The sequence below is a fragment of the Panthera tigris genome, chromosome A2 (assembly GCF_018350195.1).
Source record: "Panthera tigris isolate Pti1 chromosome A2, P.tigris_Pti1_mat1.1, whole genome shotgun sequence".
NCBI classification, from domain to species: Eukaryota; Metazoa; Chordata; class Mammalia; order Carnivora; family Felidae; genus Panthera; species Panthera tigris.
The window spans coordinates 94853007-94870188 of NC_056661.1; the positions used below are offsets into that span (position 1 = coordinate 94853007).

Below are 17182 nucleotides of genomic sequence, written 5' to 3' on the forward strand. Positions count from 1 at the left end.
GGTTTTCTTTATTCATTCTACTATGTGTATATATTTGCATATTTAAAGTAAAAATGTCAATAACAAAGAGCCCTTGAAAGACTCAAATGGTGACTTCATTAAGTATATAGATGTGTGCCAATGCTGCTATAGTTAGTAGTCAACACCTGTCTCTAAAATAGGTTTAGTACATGTCTTATCCTGCCTGTTCACCTTCATCTACATTCTCAGATGTAACCATTTGCCTAGACGGAGTTAGGAGTTTTTTTACAGTAGTGTGTGCACATTGAAGTCACCCAAGGAAGCTGAAATACCAGTGCCTGTGTGCCACCCCCTGGAAACTGATTTAATTAGTCCGGAGTGTAGCTTGGCTGTTGGGACCCTGAGGTTCTCCATGTTATTCAATGTATAGCCAAGGTGGAGAGCCTCTGTTTTGTAGCAAGCTTTTAAAATAACTCATTTGTTTTTTAGTCTGTTAATTTGTATTATGTTGAAACTGTTACTACCCTATATAAAACTTGTATTGAACAAGTACATATTGTTTTCAAATTTTTTTAAAAGCTATGTTTTAATGTCCAGCCTGCCTCTCACTGAGTTAATGTGTAACATGATGGACTCTGTATTCTGCCTCTAATTTTTCTCCTTCCAGTCTATCTTCTATGCTGTCCCAATGGTTAATTTTCTAAAGCATAAAATAATTGTATCACTGCCATGCATAAAAGCCTTTAACACCCATTCTTTACAGATTAAAGTATAAGTTTCTTAGTTGGCCCCAACCTATTTTCATTTTTTATCTTCTGTGAATTCAATACTAGATAACCCTCAACTCCATCTATACTGATCATTCTTTGAAGAGTCCTTTTATTTCATACCTGCCTTCACATAGCTATTTCCTTTATCACTAATTTTGATCATAGTTCAAGAATAGATTCAGAAACATTTGTTGGAGGAGCTCCTGGTTGGCTCAGTCTGTTAAGCGTCCAACTCTTAATTTTAGGTCAGGTTATGATCTCACACATTGTGTGTTTGCACCAGTCTCTGTGCTGATAGCACGGAGTCTGCTTGGGATTTTCTCTCCTCTCTTCTCTCCTCCTCTCCTCTCTCTTCTCCTCTCCTCTCCTCTCCTTTCTCCTCTCCTCTCCTCTCCTCTCCCCTCCCCTCCCCTCCCTTCCCCTCCCCTCCCCTCCCTTCCTCTCCCCTCCTCTTCTCTCTCTCTCTCTCTCAAAATAAATAACTGAAAGAAAGGAAGGATGGAAGGAAGGAAGATTTATTGAAATGGAGCAAAACTAGCATTTATTGAGCATGCTAGCCAAGTACTGTGTGTTTTTTTATTATAACTTAACACCTATTCTGAAGTTCATGTATGAGCAAAATTTCCTACATTTTTTTACTCTCCCAAAAATTGGCCGAGTCATCTTATACATAATTTATACAGAGATTTAAGTGTATGCAATCATAAAATTCAGTCAAGTTATTTCCTGCCTATGTGAAGAGGAAAATTGAAAGTCTCATATATGTAGATAACTTCATAGTACAATACTCTTCATAGTACAAAGTGCAGCCTTAAAGTTTTTGTGCGGGTAAATGGTACAGTTTAACAAGAAGTTAATTTGAGCAATGTTAAAATTTTGAGTTTTTTTGGCTGTTAAGATGAATTTGGCAAAATGTAATTTATTTTGTTCTCTTGTATATGCTTCCTATGTTTTATTAGTGTTCCTAATTGTGTTATTGTTTCTTTAGGGTACTGCTTCACAAGCTAATTTGATAATTTTTTCTTCCATTAGAATGTGAAACATGTTGCAGAAACATTTAAGAAGTGGCTGAAGGGGGAAGGAAAAAAGTGCCATTGCCTATCAAAAAAAAAACAAAAGAAAACATGGGAAATACAACCACCAAATTCCGTAAAGCACTTATCAATGGTGATGAAAACCTGGCCTGCCAAATATATGAAAACAACCCTCAGCTAAAAGAATCCCTTGATCCAAATATATCTTATGGAGAGCCCTACCAGCACAATACTCCGTTACACTATGCTGCTAGACATGGAATGAATAGAATACTAGGGTAAGTAATACCGTAAACCAATTAATAATAAATTAGTGAAAGGGAAAAAAAATCCTTGATCTTTGAAAATATATATGTGCATATGTGCATGTTTTATGGTATTCTAATAAACTTTTAAAACTGATAATGCTAAAGTTATTATGATTTTTTTATCATGCCTAAATTAGACCAGAAGTTCTAATAGTGAGGTTGGTTCACATATTCTTGTGGCTGTAAATTTATTTAGATCCTCAGTATGTTTCATGGCATGATAATCTTGGTAATAATTTAGTGTTTAATTTATAGCATTTCAATTCTAGAAAAGTACTTATCAGCTGTCAAAAAATGGTGCCTACGGCAAAGTTATAAGCTCTGATTAGCTAGTTTAAGGTGACAGAACAGATTCATTTGCCTCATCTAGTCATGATCGTATTTGAGTATGATCGTATTTTATATATGCTAGCTTATAAAATGAAAGACGCAGAGGATGGTAGTTCTAAAACAAATTTAGTGTTTTTAGAAGTAGATATGTAGCTAGAGAAGTCTGATGCTAGAAAACTAAAGAGACGCTTCTTTGCTTACATAGTGAAACACAGTCCATAAAGCAGTATTCAAAGCTCTTTAGAACTTGATAAAAAAAACTTTCAACCTTTTTAATGTATCTTTTACTGCAAATTGTTGTTCCCATTAAGCTGCTCCTTTTGGTTTCTCTGAAACATATCATGTGAGCTGTTTGCCCTGTGCATGCTGCTCTCCTGACAGATCTCCTTCCTTACTCTTCTCAGCTTTCTCTTTCTTATCTAAGTCTTATCCTTCCTCCAAGGTCCTGTGCAGGCTTTATCTATCTTAGCCTGTCAAGGGAACCTCAATCTTTTTTTTTTTTTTTTTTTTTAAATTTCTGGGGCTTTTTTTGTTTGTATGTATTGCTTATTTGGTATATAGTGTATCATTGTACTTTATAATTTGTCTATCTTCTCTCTACCTAAATTACTCTTTTATCTACCTTCCTTCTTTGTACTTTTAGCATCTAGCATAGTATCTTATACAAAGTAAACAACAGTTTTATAAAATCACACAAGAAAGTATTTTTATGGGGCTCCAGGGTGGCTCTGACTTCGGCTCAGGTCATGATCTCATGGTTTCTGAGTTTGAGTCCTGCATAGGGTGAGCTCGAGCCCCACATGGGGTGAATTCAAGCCCCACTTCAGGCTCCACACTGATAGTGCATAGGATTCTCTCTCTCTCTCCGTCTCTGCCCCTTGCTCACTTGCACCCCCTCTCTCAAAAAAAAAAAGAAAGAAAGAAAAGAAAATATTAACTTTAAAGAAGCCACCTCCAACTCATCTTGTTTGGAATTTTGTTTTTTCTTCCCAAACTGGATTTTCTCTCTGTTAATGACACTAGTATATTGTGCTGATATGATAATAGCAACTGTATTGAGTGCTTACTATTTTCTAGGCACTATTAACAGTGTCTCCATGCATTATCTCATTTAATCCTTATTACACCTCTGTGAAGTAGTTTGCTGTCTGTATTTTAGAGGTGAGAAAACAGGAACAGAAAGATTAAGCAACTTGTCAGGTCTCTAGCAGCTTGTAAGTGACAAAGCTAATTGCCTAGGCAAATGACTTGTAGGCTTCAGGCTTTTTAACCATTGTGATAGCCTTTTATCTCTCCAGTTAGATAAACCTATGTGTCAGGGCTGCCTAAGCCACTTATTAGCAAGGCAAGTTACTTCATCACTCTGGGCTTTAGTTCCCTTATCTGTAAAATAGATTGCTATTACATACAGCTGTGGGACAATTTAATTAATGTGTTATACGTCTATCATGCTGCCTAGGATACAATATGTATTCAGTAATGTTATTACTTCTCATCTCTGTAACCCTAAATATCTTCAAGTCATCCTTGATTTACTCTTCTCCTTTACATAACCTGCTGCTGATATGAAGTTCACTAAGTCTTATCTCTGGAATTCATTTCTTTCTATTCCCATTGCCCCAAGCTTAGCTCACTCTTATCAACCGGTGCTCCCAATATTGAAATTATCTGATTCCTAAATGTTCTTTTTGCAAATCTTTTCTTGTCGTAATCTTGTGGCCAGGTTAATCTTGCTCAATTGTATCCTTTTTAATATTTTTCTGTCATGACAAAACTGTAACAATACCCTATTGTCTGCATTATTCTCTTTGGCTTCCAAAGCTCTTTTGACTCTGCCCTCATTCTACCCAATCTCATTACTCTCTAGCATGCTCTCATCATTGGGACTAGTTGATTGACTTCCTTTGTACTCTCCCCACCTTTAGAAATGCTACCCCCTTCACTTTATTCCTGTTGTTCCTTGATTCTCCAATGATTCTTCTCTAATTCCCTCTCCTTTAAGTCCTAACTTGGTTTCTGCCTTTTTCATTAATTTATCTACAACTACTCTGACCTGCAGTATTTTTTGTTTTCTGAAATTCCTACAACTTAGATTTTAAACCATCTTATTATTAAACTCATTTTCTCCACTTCGTTTTAAAGATTGTAAATACAGTGCTAGACACTTGGTAATGTTCTCGATAGATTAGCTATTGAATGCTTAATCTATTAAAGCTTTCTTTTTTTGAAGTTAAATATTTATATTGAGATTACAGAACTGTTGTATTGCATTAGCTTCCTAACATTGAACACTACAATAATATTTAGTATCAAGTCTTGTTACATGATTAATTAAAACTTGCTTGGAATACTAAACTAAAATATATTTACATATTATTACTAAAATAATATGTATATTTTAACATAAAAAACAAGTAGCAAAATGTTTTTTAACCGTTTATAGTGTAATTTACAAATATACGTTCTAAAATTGGAAAACACTATTAAGAAAATTATCTAATGTAGTAATTCTTAAGTGTGTTCTGAGGACTCCTGGATCTTGAGACTCTTAGGAGGTACATGTGGTCAAATCTATTTTTGTACTAATGCTAAAGTGTTATTTGCCCTTTTCACTGTGTTGACGTTTGCGGTGAAAGCGCAAAAACTGGAGGCTAAAACTGCTGATGCCTGTAGGTGAATTAAAACAGTGGCACCCAACCTTAACTAGCAATCATTGTATTCATTACTGCTAGCCACTTGCTGTTTTTAGAAAAGAAAGGCCAAGCATTTCCCTTAGAAGTGTCCTTGATGAAGCAGTAAAAATTATTATTTTTAATTAATCTCCATCCTTCAGTACACATCTTAATATTCCATGTGGCAGATGGGAAGAGTGCCTGAAGCAGCTCTGCATACTGAAGTATCATGATAGCTTTGAATAAGAACACTTGTACTGTTGTTTGAGTTGCAAGTTGCAACCACAGCTTTTTTCATGAAACACTATTTTAAACTAACCACAACAAAAATGATGGTTATTCAGACTGAGATACTTGGTTCACATTTTCTTGAAAATGAATTATGTGAGCCTATCAGTTCAAAGAGAAGCTGACAGTATTTGTTGAAAATTATAAAATTTGAGCTTTCAGGTGAATATTCAAATTTAAAAAACTTGTATCACTGTCTTTAGCTTGGCAGCTTCCCAGTACTTAAAGACTTTTATTATAAGATTGGCAGTGTGATAATGTGATTTTCCTTAGTATTGTATGGTAAAAAGTGACAATATCTAGAAGATCTGTATAACTCAGTGAATCAGTATTTTTCAAAAGATAGTATATGATTTTTTTAAATTATGCATGGGTAAAAGATTTATTCAAAGTGCAAGGTAGACCAATAGCTTTTAATGTAACAGAGTACAAAAAGTCATTGATATGATTTCAGGTTTTACATTACAAATAACCTAAGAAGTGGCCACTTGTTAAATTTCTGGTATTGTATCAAATATGAATATTCACGTTATCTGAAAAGGCATTTTAGAATACTACTTTTCTAACTATATAAAGGCTAGATTTTCTTCATATGCTTTGAACCAAAGTAACGTATCACAACAGATAGAATACTATGAGTTTGTCTTCTGTTAGCTAGACATTAAAAAAAATTTATAAACATGTAAAACAATGCCATTCCTCTTGCTTAATTTTTTAAATATTTTTTTTCATTTTAGGATGTTAAGAATGTTTACTGTGTAATGGTTTTTTTTATGAATAAATATTTTTAAATATCTTTTTTTTAATTTTTTAAAAATTTATTTATTTTGAGAGAGAGAGGGAGAGAGAGAATCCCAAACGGGCTTAGCGCTGTCAGCGTGGAGCCCAATGCATGGCTTGATCCCATGAACTGTGAGATTGTGACCTGAGCTGAAATTAAGAGTCCAGCGTTTGACACTTGGGCATCTGGGTGGCTCAGTCATTAAGCATCTGACCTCATTTCAGGTCATGGTATCACAGTTCGTGAGTTCCAGTCCCACATCAGGTGAGCACAAGCCCTACTTCAGGTAAAACACAAGCCCTGCTTCTCTCTCTCTCTGTCTCAGTCTCTTTCTTTCTCTACCACTCTCTGCCCTTGTGGGACTGCCACTCATGGGATTCTGTCTCTCTGCCCCTCGCTCACTTGTGTCCTCTCTCTCTCTCTCTCTCTCAAAAAAAAAAAAGTTAGACACTCAACCAACTGAGCCACCCAGGTGCCCCAAGAAATTACTCTTCTTAACACTGTCATATAAAATAAAGATAAATAGCATTTACTCATGAATATTAAATAAAATAGCAAGTCTGTTTCAATTATTTGTGGTTAAAAAGCTTCAAATATTTCACTGTATTTAACCTTGTAGACTTTCTGACAAATTGATGGCCATTATTTTCTCATGATGCCTCATTTAATCTGGAGTACCTGTCTGCTGGCTTCAGTATATACCCTAGGCTCAGCTTGGCTAGATTCCTAACCCATGAAATATATATGGATAGACAAAGGTAGATATATTTAGTCAAGGACCTAGCGGCCAGAAAGTAAATAAAGCCTCTATGTGGAATAAGACTTTGGTTTTATCACTATTTCCTTTAGCTTTATGGTACCTGCAACAGCAGGCATAAATTTCCTCTCTTCTTAGGCAGAATAAGGTAAAAGAAGGGTAGTTTACAGTTTAGGAGCTCCATATCTCTCTGAACCCAAATTCTCTGTATTTACCTTATACCATACCACATTGCCTTCTTCATGAGAAACTAAATCCATATTCATAAATAGCTACTACTTAATATAGCAAAAAGACTGTTAGACTTTGCACTCAGTGTGTCATTGTGTCCTAGTTGGGATATATAACTTTTTAGTTCTATCTTCTGGAAAGTCATGTATAAAATGGGAATTATGCTGTTCCTTAGATTTTAGAGAGTAGCCTCTTTTGCTTCTTTGGAAATAAAAGGGGACTATCTTATGGTGTAAATAAAATCTAAGACCTTTATTAGAACATACATTAATATCAAGCTTTGAGAATTAAAAGAGTTTCTAATTGTTGATTTCTATTTTTTGACTCTTGTATTTTAGGAGTTAAGTTCTTTTAATGAATTAAATGGATTGAAGTTCTCCTCTCCTACCCCTCCTTGCCTGCAAACCCCATAAGGACAGGGACTTAATTTGTTTTCTTCACAATATGCCTAAGTTTTAGAATAATACCTGCCAAGTTACAACTGCTCAATAAATACTTGTTGCATGAAAGAGAAGGTTTAAAAGGAACTGAAGGGAATATATACATGTTAGTGACTGGAAGAATAAGAATGTTAATGGCAAGAAATTGAGGGTCTGACAGGGCTGACTATTATTTTGGAGGGAGATCAGCTGAATATGAGATGATAGTGGAATATGCAGAAGAAAGGAGCCTATAAAGAGTTAGAATATGGTCTAGAGGTCAGACAAGAAATCAGACAGGATGATAGAGCATTAACAAATATCACAAAAGTAATAATAGAAGCCCTTTAAGAGAACCTTGATTCCAGGGCACCTGGGTGGCTCAGTTGGTTAAGCGTTCAGCTCTTGATTTCAGCTCCAGTCATGATCTCACGGTTCCTGAGATCAAGCCCTGTATTGGGCTCCATGGAGCCTGCTTGGGATTCTCTCCTTCTCTCTCTGTCTCTCCCCTCCTTGCACTATGTCTGTCTCAAAATAAATAAATTAAAAAAAAAAAAAACTGTGATTGCACCACCATTGTCTATCATTTGGGTTCTGATAATACTTTACCATTTCAAAACATATTCACAGAAACCATTGAAAAATAGATGGCTTTGAGAACAGATTTGCTCTCTGAAGGAGGGAGGTTATATGAAGAAGAAAATGGATTCAAGAACTGAATTTGCTTCCAATAAGGGGTTAGGAAGTAGAGCTATCATCATGGCTAAAAAAATGTTTAAGAAAAATTTGATAAAAATAGAGAGGGAAGCAAAGCATAAGAGACTCTTAAAGACAGAGAACAAAATGAGGGTTACTGGAAGAGAGTTGAGTTGGGATGGGCATTAAGGAAAACACTTGTTGGGATGAGCACTGGGTGTTATATGTAAGTGATGAATTCCTGGGTTCTGCTCCTGAAACCAGTATTACACTGTATGATAACTAACTTGAATTTAAATAAATAAATTTTAAAAAAAAAGAAAAAAGATATTTGAGAAGGACAATGATGATGAATTTAGTTCTTAGGAAATTCCTGGTGATGTGACGAGGGCCATTTCAACGCATTGATAAGATTAGAGTCATATTGAAGTGGGGATTCTAAGGCAGGGTCTATATCCTGTTCTTCCTGAAATCCTCAGTACAGTGTCACAGCAGTTTCTTGCTATAATTTTGACAGATGAATTGAATATATATTACTCTTATGATCTAGACTGGTGACACAGCATTGGGGATCTCTCAAGACAGCACCGTAGATCTCTCAAGCCAGCAGTGTAATAGACTGGTCAAGAACATGACATGTAATATAGACTGCCAGGCTCTAATCCCAATTCTGTCATTTTAAGCTATGTGAAATTGGGCAAGTTACATAATAAATAGCTCATTAACAACTAATACATGTCTCATATCTTCTGACTAGGTAAATCTACTTCTGAAAATTTATCCTAAAGGAAATTACTTATAAGAAATAAATATCTATAGGAACAATGACATTCAACACAGTGTTACTTTAAATAGAAAAACTTTGGCATCACTTAAATGTCTGGTTATAGGAGAAATGGGAAACATAAATCTTAGTATTCTATACAATAAAAGATTATGAAGTCTAGCTATGAATGTTTATACCTCAAACTAGTGCTCGCTTCGGCAGCACATATACTATACCTCAAACTAGAAGAGAATACAGAATTCTTTAAAAAAATCTTTTTTTAAGTTTGTTTATTTTTGAGAGAGACAGAGCACAAGCGGGGGAAGGGTAGAGAGAGAGGGAGACACAGAGTCTGAAGCAGGCTCCAGGCTGTAAGCTGTCGGCACAGAGCCTGATGAGGGGCTTGAACCCACAAACTGTGAGATAATGACCTGAGCCAAAGTCGGATGCCACCAACTGAGCCACCCAGGTGCCCCAAGTATACAGAATAATTCTAACAGTTGTTTTAGGGAGGCAGGAACATGGGTAGTTTTGTTTGTTTATATGACCATAATATTGCTTATAAGTTTAAAAAAAAAAAAAGGAAAACATACAGTATTTTCCCCATGTCAACAATTGATGATAATATGTATTTATAATGGTTGAATTATATAGTGTGATTCTAGTAGATAACTAAAATTAAAATGATATTCTAAAAGTATATTCAAAATTAAAACCTTTTCTAAGAAGCATTTAATTCACAACAAAAAATTCATTTCTTAAAAATTTATTTAGAAAATAAAATTCAGATTCTGTAGGGTTCTGTGTAAGCCACATTTTATCTAGCCTTTCCTATCCCCATTTATAGTTTTAGCACAGAATGTTTATAGAGGTGTGGTACTATGTCTAATAAATTTACGAACCTTTCCTGAGTAAATACATATAAAGAAGCTATTTTAATATTTTAACTTCAGAATAAACTTTTTTGTTTGATTAATCAGAGTCTGGCAGATTGGATATGAGAACATTTGCAAAATGATCTGTCTCTTCTCTATATTGGGGAGGACCTAGAGATTTTTAATAAGAGAAAGAGATCTCTCTGTATCAACTGACCTGCTTCCAACTTGCATTAAATTTTCCGTGTTGATGAGGACCTGAGGTCTCCTGAATAAACTGAAAGAGAGACTAAATGATATATAGGACCTCTTCTTACTCAGCCTTTTTCTCATAAGAGCTTCCCAGCTTGGCTAACTCATTCAAATTGAAGAGTCCATCCTAGTTCCTTTATGGTCCGTTTTTTCTATCAGACCCATATGTCTAAGCTGAAACTAACCTAAAAGCAACCCAACTGTAACTAGGGGTTAGAGTTTGGCTCTGCTACCCTCCCATTGCTATTCTGGACTTGGGCATAGAAATGCAAATGATATCATCCCTCCACAGTAAATGTAGGCATTCATCCTCAGTTATGGGACTTATATGCCCATTTCATAATGTATTTGTGTGTTTTCTCATATAGGCTGACTATATTGCAGCTGTTTTTCCCAACCTATTTTCCAATATCCTATTATAGCCACTAAATTGGCTCAATTATTAATCCTATGATCCTAGTACAAAGATGTATCAGGGAAATAGGCATAACTGTCAGGTCTAGGTTTGGCATTAGTTAAGGGAGCTCACCTAGACCTGTCATTGGTAAAGGCTATCACTGTGGAATTAGATCTTGGTCTTCTAGGACTAACCACAACTTATTCTCCTCAAACAGTATTACACTGCACAAACATATATCTTATTCTTTCAAAGGCTAGCCAATGACTATCAAGTAGAAAAATTTTTCCTAGGTCTAAAAATTAGACTTATGCATTACTCGCTGTACTTATATTCATTGCCACCATCCTTACTAAGTAAAGATGTACCTGAGAGAAATAGGGAAGAATAATAAAAAAAAGTTGCTGTGAAATGTTTAAGAATGTACCCTAAAGCATCTATGTAATTGACATATTAATCTATACATGGCCCTTTCTGTTGCTTTCTTTCTTCCTCCCCTTCCTTTTTTCTTGTCTTCCCTTTTTTCTTCACTTCTTCATTTTTCGTTCCTTTTCCTCTTCCTGTCCCTCTTCTTTTATTAGCCAATACCATAAAGATATTCAGCTTGCTTTCTTTTAGTATTTTATTCTAGAATGGAGTTTTTATAACTGTAAGAATTAGTCATTTAGCTTATTGTAAAATAGTACTTCAATAGACATTTTATTAACATCTTAGGAATAGTTTATCTTTTAAATTTATCTTCTGTGTGTTCTTATTTCAAGATAGAAAGAAACTGGTTTTCATTTTTTCTTTTCTTTACCATTTTAGGACTTTTCTTTTTGGTAGAGATGGAAATCCAAATAAACGGAATGTGCACAATGAAACATCTATGCATTTGTTGTGTATGGGACCTCAAATTATGATATCTGAAGGAGCCCTTCATCCTCGCTTAGCACGCCCGGCAGAAGATGATTTCAGAAGAGCAGATTGTCTGCAGATGATCTTAAGATGGAAAGGAGCAAAACTTGACCAAGGCGAATATGAGAGAGCAGCTATTGATGCTGTTGATAACAAAAAAAACACACCCCTACACTATGCTGCTGCCTCAGGGATGAAAACCTGTGTAGAGGTAAAACTTTGTTTTCTAATACTCTAAAAGTTGTGTATTTGGTAATACGTAATAATCAGAGCTTGTTTTGCTTAACAGTTACTTTAACTAGTCCTTTTTGTCTGCTTTGTGGTTCTACAAGAATCTGGACCCATTTTAAATAAACTCATTCCCTTATTTTAGGGAAAGATTAAAAACAAATCCATAAACAAGTCTACCTTGGGAATAAAATGGAATCAAGAGCAGTTAAAAATTGGCTAACATCCCAGAAGATAACAGTCATCAATTAAACCCTGTCACTGAGAGCAACGGCTTTAATAGAGATATGTTCTACTTTTGCGTTGATTTTTAGAAACCAGTTTATACATATTAGATGTGGCACATCTTAGCAAGTGTCACTTACAGCTATATTATCTAGAATTGATCAGTTCCCTAAGCAAGGGATAAATATTAATGAATATATTTATTTCAGTCTTTCAAAAAAACATTTGTAATTTATTTTTTTATTTTTTAAATGTTTATTTTGGGGGGGGGTGCAGTATGTAAGCTGGGGAGGAGCAGAGAGAGAATCCCCCTCTCTCAAGCAGGCTCTGTGCCCCAAAACATTTGTAATTTAAAATGTGCTGATTTTCTGTTTAATCTTCATTAATGTTAATGTGCTCCTGAAGACTATATTGCATTTGAATTTTTCCATATATATATTTCATATATAACAACAGGCTTAGGTAAAATCAGCCATATAATACAGGATCTTAGCTAAGAAATCATTACTCTTTATAGTATCATCACTACTATACATACAACAAAATGGGTTTTTCTCAGCTACATTCATGTCAATCTGTACATAACTCATAAAAGTTCTTTTGTAGATATATTCAAGTGTGAGTGGGGATCATTATAGATTGGATCACAGAATATCTATGTTACCAAAAATGTAGATCTTTGATGGAAAAGCAATGATCCTAATCAGATTGAAATACATATCTGAAAATTTAGTGTTTCTTTAAATATATATATATTTGTGTATATGTAAGTATATAAGTATATACTTACATATATATAAATATATATTTAAATAGATATAAATATAAATATATAAAATATAAATATATATAAATTTGTATATTTAAATATATATTCATATCTATTTAAATATATATTTTTATATACACTTTATAAATATATACTTCTGATCTTATGTTTTATTTATTGGTATTATTTGTGATACCGGTTAATTTTTTAGAATCTTTGGGGCGCCTTGGTTTAGTCGGTTAAGCATCTGACTCTTGATTTCAGCTCAGGTCATCATCTCACGGTTCATAAGGTTGAGCCCAGCACTGGGCTCCATGCTGACAGCACAGAGGCTGCTTGGGGTTCTCTCTTTCCCTTTCTCTGTCTGCCCTTTCCCCACTCACACTCTCTCTCAAAACAAACAAACAAACAAACAAACTTTAAAAAAATCTTTTAGTTAGGAGTGCTGGGTGGCTCAGTCGGTTAAGCTTCTGACTTTGGCTCAGGTCATGATCTCTCAGCTCGTGGGTTTGAGCCCCACATCAGATTCTATGGTGACAACTTGGAGCTTGGAGCCTGCTTTGAATTCTGTGTGTGTGTGTGTGTGTGTGTGTGTGTGTGTGTGTGTGTGTCTGAAAAATAAATAAAACATTTAAAAACATCAAAAATCTTTTAGAATCTTTGCTATTTTGTCTCTTAAGATTGTGTCACCTTTGCCCACTAGCAAGTTAGTGACAGTCATTTAACCTGAGACTATTTTTTTAAGCAGTGCTTTCTAACACTGATTTATAGTGTGGTGGAAGGATGTCCTAGGATTTGGGGATGGTGGTGCTATCAGTAGAATTCCTGAGACTTGACTTTTTTTTAGTTTATTTAATTTATTTTGAGACAGAGAGAGAGCAGAGAGAGAAGAGATAGAGAATCCCAAGCAGGCTCCACACTTTCCACGCAGAGCCCAACACGGGACTCAAACCCACGAACTGTGAGATCATGACCTGAGCCAAAACCAAGAGTCTGATGCTTAACTAACTGAGCCATGCAGGTGCCCTGAATTCCTTTTTCTACAAACCTTTTTGACTTTTTATACAAACCTTTTTGTGTATTGTTCTGTGCCCACCTCCTATGAAAGAATCTCTGCTATAGTGACTCATCATTATTGATGAGATTGCATATTTCTCAAGTGGGTTAGAGTAGATAATAGCGTATTCTTGATAGTAGTAATAATTCTCTTATTTTGCTGCTTTAATATCTTGCCTCCAAAAATTCCCTAGAAGCATTGCTTTAGTACTTGTTGATTTTGAAGTATGTTTACAATGACATGCTTATTAAATTGTTCTCCAAAATTGAGTACAGTGTTTTTACCAGTTTTATTTTTTGCTCAGTGAAGGAGATTAGTGCTAGGTTTATTCTGAATTAACAGGCCTGATGATTTGCTTTGTGTGAATGAATGTGTGTGTATGTTTCAACTGTTTGATCTGTCAGCAAATCACATTCATAAACCACACCGTTTGGGGACTATTTTCATTTTTCTGTGTTCAGAGGAACTCTTTGCCCAAATGTAAAAATCCAAAAAGAGCCCTATAAATACCTTGGTTGTATTTATTCTTGTTTTCCTCAACATCCAGCGTATCATTTTACGTATATAAAGTTATCTTTAATCTTGTATACATACATGAGTGTACACTTGCCCAGCCTTAGGCCTTGAATGACTTTTGGTAATGCTTACTACTAATTAAACTAGAAGAGTTTCCGTAAGAAGTGTAATTAATTTCCAGATGTCTTACTGTGTTTTCTAATAATACTAGTACATAAAATAAATACATTGAAATAAAGAACCTAATAACAATACTTCTTACAGTATTAGTCTATAGTTATCTTCATGTAGTGTCATACTCCTTGAGTTAAAAGAGTGTTATCAGGTATTTATTAATTTTTTCATAAAGCTAAAGGACTTAGTCTTCACAGTGATTATCTGTAGTACCTTGAGTGGGTCACTAAATCTCTTTGAGGTTATCAGTTCCAACCGTCCAAGAGCAAATTATCACCATTACCTCAAAAGACCCCTTTTAGCACTAATTTTCTGTTGATCTTTGATTGCTATAAAATAGACCCCATTTTCAGTGTATAGCCTTTAAGGCTAAATTGATTATTTTATTGCATAGTTAAGGCCAAGCTTTGGTTTTGTTTTTTTTTTTTTACTCATTTCTGTGAAAATATACCTTCTCTAATTCTTTAAAATGTTTTTCTATGTTTATTTAAAGACAGAGTTGATGAACTCATCAGGTGATAATTTCTTATGTACATTTAATAATTAAAAAGATTCGTTTTTCTTTATTTTTTTTTTTTGGCTCATTATTTCAAACCATAAAAATGAAAGATTAACTTTAAAACTTCCCCTTCTCCTTGTAATAATTGTGTTGCATAGTAAGCTAAAGGTACAAAACACACACACACGCAACATGAGAAAAAACTCAATCATAGGGTTCTTCTGGGAACTTCCAAGTGTGGCGGTATCAGTGGCTCTATATAAGATACCGCAACCGAGTGTGTAGTTCTCCTGCTACACTGCTGCTGAGTTGACTTCCTTGTATTGATATTCCAAGAGTCTGTCAAATTCAACATTTCAAAAACTGTACTTAGTCGTTTCTACCCTCTAGCTCCTCCTCATGACTGCCTTCTATTAGTGATGCCATCATTATCCCTATATCTAATCTTGATACCTGAATTTACCTTGTACTGGTTTTTGGTTTTGTTTTTGTTTTTTTGCATCAAACTCATGCCACTCATTTGCAGAATAGAGCTGTTCCTTTTCTCTTTTGGCCAGCCTCCTTTTTAATCTCTGTTGACTACTCTGTAACCAGGTGCTTATATTGAATCCTCACTTTGGTGTATTTATCAAAACTTCGTTAAGTAGGAAAATCTGGAGTTTCACAAATGATTCAAACTCATTTAGGAGATAAAAGTAACACAAAGAGGAGTGGGCTGCAATTGTTTGAAAGTTGAAAATGCTTGTATGTTAAACATATATAAGGACAAATGATAAATGAAGCCCCTCTAATTCTAATTTTTTTATATTTCAAAGAATTTTTCCAGGGGTCAGCAAACTTTTTTTCTGTGAAAGCCAAATAGTAAATATTTTAGGCAACTGCTCAACTCAGCCATTGTAGCCTGAAAGCAGCCATAGATAATATGTAAACAAACGAGCATGGCAGTGTTTGGTAAAACTTTGTTTATGGACACTCCCACTTGACTTTCTTATGATTTCCACATATAATGAAATATTCTTTTGATTTTTCATTCAACCATTTAAAAATGTAAGAACAGTTTCTAGTTCATGGACTGTATAGGAACAGACAACAGGCTGAATTTGGCTCACAGACGGTTTTGCCTTCGACCCCTATATTATGCACAGAATTGGAAAAGGGAAGCAAAGATGACTTCACACTTCACAAGCTTATTTTAAATATATAAAATAACACACTTTCAATGTGTAGCAAGTCCTATATGCTTTAATTATACAAATAATTTTTAAAATACTATGTAATGGATACCCAGTACCCAAAAATGGAACTCCAATAAAATATAAATCTTAAAAGAATTTATTTAATACAGTGAATAATGCATTTTTTCTTAGTTGCTGAGTTTTTGTTTTTCTATTTCTTTGGAATAGAGATGGCTTTGGAGAGGAATGATGGGTTAGTTCTATTAGCATGCCCCAATTAAAAGCCCAGTGATCTTTCTCCTCAGCCTAGTCATTAAGCCTCATTTTATTTGTATTAGTGTTTTTCCTGTCATAGTCATTCGATAAATGGTTGATGTGCAGAGGTTATTGGTTTTGATAGTGCTTCATTCTTTGTGAAAAGTGTGTTTTTAAATGAGCATTATCTTGGGTATTTCCTGTGCACCCCTGTCCTACTTGCTTATTCAAAGCTTTAAGTATGGATGCTTATTGTTAGATCAAATAGAGGTCACTAGAAAACCAAAGGTGGTAAATCACTTTTCTCTTTACAGCCATAAGGCCTATTTGACACTTTGGCAGCTATCAGAGCATTTCACACTTCATTGGAAAGTCATAAAAACCATTCACAGGTCAAACTGAAGAGTTTTATTTAATTATATTGTGTTTTTTAGCACCTGGAGTTTTAAAACTCAAAAGAATACAGAAATTGTAGTCCCAGCTCAGCAACTGAGTAACTGCCTATCTGAGCCTCAGTTTTCTAATATTTAATCAAGAAAATTGTGATCTCATTTCTACCTCCAAATGTTTCTTTGCTAAGGGCTATATTAATTATTTGGGCAGTAAATGTTAAAGGCATTGAAGAGAAAGACCATTTTAATTTTACTTATCCTGGAAGAATTCATTGGTAGTAGTATAATTTGAGTGGGTGAGATATTAGTATTTGGAGGATACTTAAAAGTGTGCCCCTCGGACCTGTAGCATCAGCTATTACTGGGAGCTTGTTATAAATACAAAATCTTGGCCCCACCAGGTCTCCACATTTCCAAATCAGAATCTCTCGGGGTAAACTCCCAAGAATATTTTAAGC

At 34.7% G+C, this 17182-nt stretch overlaps 1 protein-coding gene across 3 annotated transcripts in view; it reads left to right on the forward strand.

The window, feature by feature from the left end:
* Positions 1 to 17182, forward strand: part of ANKIB1 (ankyrin repeat and IBR domain containing 1) — a 142095-nt gene that overhangs the window by 48733 nt on the left and 76180 nt on the right. For all 3 annotated transcript variants that reach the window (XM_042966256.1, XM_007076713.3, XM_007076714.3), the window contains 2 exons: positions 1764 to 2043; positions 11345 to 11645. In XM_042966256.1, the coding sequence (XP_042822190.1) occupies positions 1856 to 2043; positions 11345 to 11645 (489 nt within the window). In that variant the 5' untranslated portion in view covers positions 1764 to 1855. The remainder of the gene's footprint in view (positions 1 to 1763; positions 2044 to 11344; positions 11646 to 17182) is intronic.